General features: G+C 32.2%; 1 protein-coding gene across 1 annotated transcript; it reads right to left on the bottom strand.

Moving 5' to 3' along the window:
- Positions 1–1,409: 1,409 nt before the first annotated feature.
- LOC145628062 (toMV resistant protein Tm-2 netted virescent-like) lies at positions 1,410–3,248 on the bottom strand. The gene is made up of 3 exons (XM_081680387.1): positions 2,614–3,248; positions 2,430–2,504; positions 1,410–1,968 (listed from the first exon to the last, which is right to left on the bottom strand). The coding sequence occupies exons 1-3, from the start codon at positions 3,246–3,248 to the stop codon at positions 1,410–1,412; spliced, it is 1,269 nt and encodes a 422-aa protein (XP_081536513.1).
- Positions 3,249–6,729: the final 3,481 nt, after the last annotated feature.

Genomic DNA, 6,729 nt, shown 5'->3' with positions numbered 1-6,729 from the left:
GCATTTGCCTTTTGATTATCAGGGTTGAAAAAGGTTTCCCTAGGATAAGCAAGAAGATGACGCGGCTTGCAACACTGAGCTAGTTCTTTGGGAAGCTTAACTATTAGAGAATGCTTAACATCTAGAGTTTGCAAATTTCAAAGCTTTCCTATCGACTTTGGAAGCACTTTGATGTTTGTAAATCTCAAGCTCAAATATTGCAAGTGCTGCAAATTTCCTAGCTCTTCAGAGGCATTCTCAATTTTAGCACGACTAAGGTCTAGTACTCTTAGGAGTCTTGCTGCTCTTAGGAGCCGGTTTAAGTAACGTTCAGAAAATATTTGATCATTCCAAAGTGAAAACAGAGAGCGAATACTAGAGCTAATAAGGCCCTCCAAGATAGACTTCTTGGCAAATTTTGAATCAATACTGAATCGTCGGAAACACTTGGTTGAGGAGAAATTACTCCCCTGGGATAAATGTAGACAGAAACCCAAGTTCTTCGACTTTGGAACAATAATCATCTCCCGTAGGATGTCATGGACCTTGTAAAATATGTCTCTTAAAGTACTTTTAAAAGCCCAGGCTTTATTTTGATCAACCTCAACTAGATTCCTATTCACGAGTTCATCCAAATAATCTTCCGCTACCTCTTCAAGTGTTTTTCCTTGTTGATTTTGTATGAAACCTGTTATACTACTAAGCAATAAAACAGAAATTACTTATCTCTTGATGCGTGAACCAAAGTGACAATAGCCGCGTCGTGGAAAACCACTGACCTAAAAGACGATTCCGCGTTACCTCCCGGTGCAGTAGACTAGAAGCGGTCGCCCTCCAGGATAAGCACGGCGCCGGAATTTATGTGCACTCACAAACCCGACTGGAACTCAGAATACTTGCCCAGAAAACAGAACAGAAGAAACTCGTGTTTAGATAATTTTAGAGAGGATAGATAACTGAATGTGTATTTTTGACTGGAAAAGCAACGAGTATATATAGGCAGTAGAAGGGAGACAAGAAACGTAAAACGAGGGACGAATCTGGCTAAGAAAACGACCAGATTCATTTAACCAGTCAACAACGGAAGCAAGAAACTGACTGACTTAATTCCGTAATCCCAACAGTCAGAAAAGAATATTCACAACAGACAAAAAAGAATATTCTGTTTAATAAAGAAAAGGAAATAAAATTTCTCCAAAAAGATAACAAGGACCCACGCCCGCGCATCGCATTCCCCGAGGCCCGAGCCCGACTCAGCTCGGCGCGCGCGTGTGTGTGGAGTAACACTTAACTCCCACTCACTCAACTAAGTAGTGTTAAGGCACTACAATATAAAAACAAGGAAAAACCTTTCCCCCCAACCAATGTGGGATTTTCCCCTTTCATTTGTTTTTCTCTCTCTTGTTTTTCCTCATCCCTCTTATTTTATATCAAAAACTTCCAACAAAACCCTCCGCAATCCAAAGACGGACTAGTTTCATGCCTCTAATAGAGAAATCTTCAGGAAACATGCCAAAGTACAAAAAGCAAGGCTTGAGATAATATGGCAATTCATGATAGCTTAAAAGCAGGATTCTCTTGGTGCTCTCAAAGCAACGATTGCCTCCAAGATCAGAGCCAATGCTATTGCGCAGTTTGTTCCATTCAGACAGAGCCTTTTTCTTGGTGGACAAAAGACCTGCTACTGCTACAATTGCCAGTGGCAATCCATTGCATTTTGCTACCATGTCACGAGCCGGTTCTTCCAGATGTTGAGGACAATGTCCTTTACCAAAGATTTTATGAGTAAAGAGATCCCATGCTGCTTCTCTAGGCAAAGGTTCAAGATCATAAATATGACCCCCTCCTAATGATGCTTCCCATTCTCGGGCGATGTTGCTCTCTCGTGTCGTCACTAGTATTCTACTACCCTTATTATTAGGGGGCAGAGCAGATTTCACCAGTTTCCACAGCTCTGCGTCCCAAACATCGTCAAACATAACCATATACCTGCAAATTACAGAAGGATTGATATAAATAACTGCACCCAGGAATAAGGAATTAAGTTGCTAAAACATTAATAGTTAAACTCTTGAGAATAATGGTATTTTCATAATCTCATTTCCCCTCCATCCTCAATATATTGTGCTCAATCCTTATGTAGTTAAAACATAACAGTAAATTCTGTTTTAGTGTTATGTTTTATCTGACTAATTCAAGTAATCATTCTGAAATCAAATCAATATAATATGGGCTTTCATAAAAATTTGTAAACAATTATACTTCCAATAATCCTGTCAAATTAGAAAACATGCTTATAGAGTTTTAGATTTGTAAAAATAATCATTTCATCCCAAAACTGAAGTCAGTCATAAAAGCTACCAGAAAAATAATATAGGTAAGACCGTAAGAGTATGCAATAGGAAGGTAAAAATAATATTACGTTGTGGATATTAAGCCATCTGAAGTACCTTGTGCTCTTAAGGTGGTTCCTCAATGCACTGATAATATCTTCTACAGAAGCGTCAACTATTGGAGATGACTCCCTGTGCACTTGTTTAAATATGGTCAACAGCAAATCTCTAGATTTGTAGGATTGCGAGACTGACCCAAGCATGGACTTCGAAGGACTGATTCTCAATGAATTCTTCATACACTTTGCGGACTAGAGTTGTCTTCCCTATTCCTCCCATACCAACCACTGCAATCACAAAGCGATCTTCCAGTTCCAAATTCATTGATTGAATTAATTCTTCCTTACGATTTTCAATGGCAACAACCTCTGAGCCATCCATAAAGAGGGAGTAAACTCGAGGGTCTTGCAAATGAATCTCTTCTGCTGTTGTGCTGAATCTATATCGTTCCCTTCTGCTGTTTATCTCAATTATGCCTGTTTTTATCTCTTTTATTTTATTGGATAACTCATGCTTGGGTTTCAGCTGCAAGACACTAACAACTGCTTTACCAAGCCAGCTCCTGATTTTGCTTATCATCCAGATTACTTGGTGATAGGAATGTTGTGGTGATTGTTTCTGCTGCTGCTTGAGTAGAAGGAATTCATCTATGACATCCTCGATATCATAAGCAATTGTTTGCACTTGGATTAGCCATTCATTGATGGTATCATCTTCTTCTGCTTTCTTCTCAGCGTTTCTGAGGACTGCTTTGATGGTTCGTAGTTCCATTTCCAAGTCTCTAATGTCTTTCGGAAGGCTGCCTAGCAACCCTGCTTCGGCTGCTAACAATGCTGCTAGCTTCTCCATTGCAAGGCTCACCATACTCTCAGCCATATTTCCGGTAAAGTTTTATAAACCAAACAAATTGGAACAACCCTGCTTATTAAAACGCTCATAAAAAAAAAAAAAAAAAAATTAGGCCCCGTTCACTTCACCTTATTATTGTTGAATTGAAATTATTTTTATTAAAACAAAATTATATTTGCTGAACTTAAATTATTTGTACTGAACTTAAATTAATTTTACTGAAATGAAATTATTTTTATGATTTTTTATTATAATTATTCTTTAAGATAACTGAATTTAAATGAACTGAACTTATTTTTACTTAATATTATTTTTTTAAAGGTGAAGTGAACAGGGCCTTTCTTTCTACACAACAAAAAATGCTCGCTCGTCATTTTTTTTATCAACATATCTAATTAATTTCCCGTTCAGTTCACCTTTAAAATGAATAATATTTAATAAAAATAAGGGTCAGTTCATTAAAATATCAGTAACTTCAAAGAAAAAAAATATAATAAAGAATCATTAATAATGTATCAATTCAGCAAAAATAATTTTAAATCAGGAAAATTAATTTCAGCTCATCAAAAATAAATTTAGTAATAATAACTTTAATTTAGTGAAAATAAGTTCATTTCAGTAAAAATTAGTAACTTCAAATAAGAAATATAATAAAGAATCAGTAAAAAAAAAAAAAAAAATCAGTTCAGCAAACATAACGTGAAGTGAGCTGAACCTGGCCTTCGATCACTTACACATCATAATATACTCACATCAGTTCATTTACTACCTCTGTTTTTTATTAGTTACAACAAAGAAATTTTTTACTCGTATATCTCATAAATTAAATAACATCACTTTGTTGCTCCTAAGCTAATAAGAAATGACAGAGTAGTAATTTCTACTGTAATAAATTTTGTGCACAACCTAGTGATGCACTTCTTTTTTTTTTTTTTTTTTTAATAGATACAAATGAAATATTATATTAAAGTCAATTAAACTACCTAAAACCATGTTGATGCCCGACTGCCCGAGCATTTAAAGGTTTCTTAGTTGGTTCATTCTAGCTTGATAGGCTTTAATGTTTCTTTACTTTAAGTAGTAGGATTTTGTTTACAATGTAAGGGTTTATTTTTTACTAAAAAGGGTTTTCTTGTTTTAATCACACCTTAGGATATTAATTTCTGTTAGTTCATTAGGTTTCATTAATTAATTAGTCTTGTGTTGATTTTAATTGAATGCAGAGTAGTTTTTAAATCTATTTTTAGTTGAGTATTCAGTTTGATGTAGTTGAAATTCAAGTTATAATTAGGCCTTATTTTCCTCACCTTAGAAAAATAATATTCGGCAAAAATTATTTTAGTTTAATAAAAATAACTTACTCCCTTTGTTTTATAATATTAGTCACATATGAAATCCATCACATAAAATAAGAACAGGGCTGTATCTGGGCCAGGCAGCTGCCCGGCCCCAAAATAGGAAGCTCAAAGTGTATTGTACAACTTGAATGCATAATTAACGTTAAAAATCCTCTTCTAATGTTTGGAAAGTTAAAAATCAACTCCTTCAATCAATCTTGGAAATTTGAATTAATTAAACTCAATCATTTACTCCTCTAAAAATCATCACCTTCCTTAATTAATGTATATTTTACGGAGAAATTTTCAACATCTATTCCAATTTATTCTCTAAATAAATTCCAAACTAGCCATAAGAATTTCACATAAACGTTTTGAATTTTGAAATTTTCATCATACATACACTCAGGTGTACCATTCTCATAGTACACCCGGTAAAATACAAGAGTTTTATAAACGCGTAAACAACATTGTGTGCAATTACGAAGTACACAAGTAAAAAAAAAAAAAATCAAAACGATTATTTCCTTGATTTATGGGATTGATTATTTATTCATATTCTTTGATTTATGAAATTGATTTATTATTTACATTTTATATTACTTTTGGCAAACAAAATTTCTTTCTTTTTTTTTTTTTTGTTAAGAGAGAGAAATTGAGATTTTATAGAGAGAAACCATGATAAATTTTAGATTTCGAAGTGATTTAATGTTATTATGGAGTTGATTTTATCATCCCGATGAATCTTTTAATTGGAAGATGTAATTGGCAAATTCGTTGTTGAAAAAAGGTTTTTTTTTAAAAAAAAAAAAAAATTATCAATGTTTTGGTATTATTTTCTAAGGTTGAAGATGATGTTCTTCATTTTATGATTAATGTTCTTTTATAATTTTTAAAATGGAATGAAATATGTTTTTTTTTTTTAGTCTAATGAACATGTTCTTTGAGTTTAAACTATATGCTCTTTATATTAACGACAATGTTCTTTAAGGTATACTTCGTATAAATTAAGCATGTTCTTTGGGTATTACCAATACAAATTATGTTCTTTTTACTTGAATAATATGCTTTTAAATTTTGAATTTTTGAAATTTAAAAATGAAATTAAAATTTGAATTATATTTGGGTGAAATTAATTCTAGATAGATAAATTCTTGATATCTGAAGATTTTGAATGATTTGACATTAAATTTTTGGTAAGACTCAATTAGTATTTATCTTTTATTTTTTTTTAGAAACCCTTTCTAAGAAATTATTGAGTTCTTTATATTTCAGTCTTGTGTTCTTTTATAAATTCATGATGCTCTTTACAATTATATGCTATGTTCATTTCACTTTAATCCGGGTGTACCATGTGCATGGTACACCCGGGTGTACGAATCACCAATTGCAGTGAATATTTCACTGTTCTTCACATTTTATTTCTCATTTGTTTTTTTTCCCGTTTTTCACTCCTTATTATCTACTTTGTTTCTAATTTTTGCTCACCCAATTTGTGGTATTGCTTTAGGTTTTGAGAGCATGTTCTGTACATCAGGTTATTTGCTCATTGATTTTTTTCTCATTTAATAAATGAGCAAAATTTTTTTGTTCATCTATTAAATGAGAAAAAAAAAGAGAGCAAATTACCCGGGTATATGGCGCATCCAGTTGTATAATGTAACAAATTATATTAGGTTTTAGATTTTAATTATTGTTTTTTCAAAACTTGAAGATAATTGAAATATACAATTGTCAAATTTATTCAATTATTTATATTTAGTAGTATTAGGAATAAAGAGTGTTGCGTAAAAGTATATTTTTGCATACCCAAATTACTTATCTAATAAATACTGTATAAGTGTTAGGGCCCAAATTTTAGGTTCGCTCGTAAGCCACAAAATTCTTAGAAACGGGCCTGAATAAGAAAAGAATAATATTTAGAATTTAACGTTAAAATACAAAATAATTCATAATTAGTTTACCTTATTTATGTTTTTTGATTTTTTTTTGGAAATCATAAGTCATAATGTATAATTAAAGGTAAGATTTCCTTACTTAGTACTTGTCATCAATTTACAATTAATTAATTCCAAAAAAAAAAAATTAAGTTACAAATGGAACATATTCAATGTGGATAGGTGTTTTTGAAAAGCCAAAAATAGTATATGAGATTAATATTATGAAACGGA

This window comes from Chenopodium album, chromosome 4 (genome assembly GCF_948465745.1).
Source record: "Chenopodium album chromosome 4, dcCheAlbu1.1, whole genome shotgun sequence".
NCBI classification, from domain to species: domain Eukaryota; kingdom Viridiplantae; phylum Streptophyta; class Magnoliopsida; order Caryophyllales; family Amaranthaceae; genus Chenopodium; species Chenopodium album.
The sequence above is the reverse complement of the archived record's forward strand: the minus strand, read 5'-3'. Positions and strand labels throughout refer to the sequence as shown.

Excerpts from the sequence above, each read along its gene's own strand:
- LOC145628062 (XM_081680387.1), bottom strand. The coding sequence starts at position 3,248 with ATGGCTGAGAGTATGGTGAGCCTTGCAATGGAGAAGCTAGCAGCATTG. Across the intron at positions 2,505-2,613 it reads ACAACTCTAGTCCGCAAAGT|GGAGTCATCTCCAATAGTTG; the intron begins GTATGAAGAATT and ends ACAAGTGCACAG. Across the intron at positions 1,969-2,429 it reads AACCACCTTAAGAGCACAAG|GTATATGGTTATGTTTGACG; the intron begins GTACTTCAGATG and ends TGTAATTTGCAG.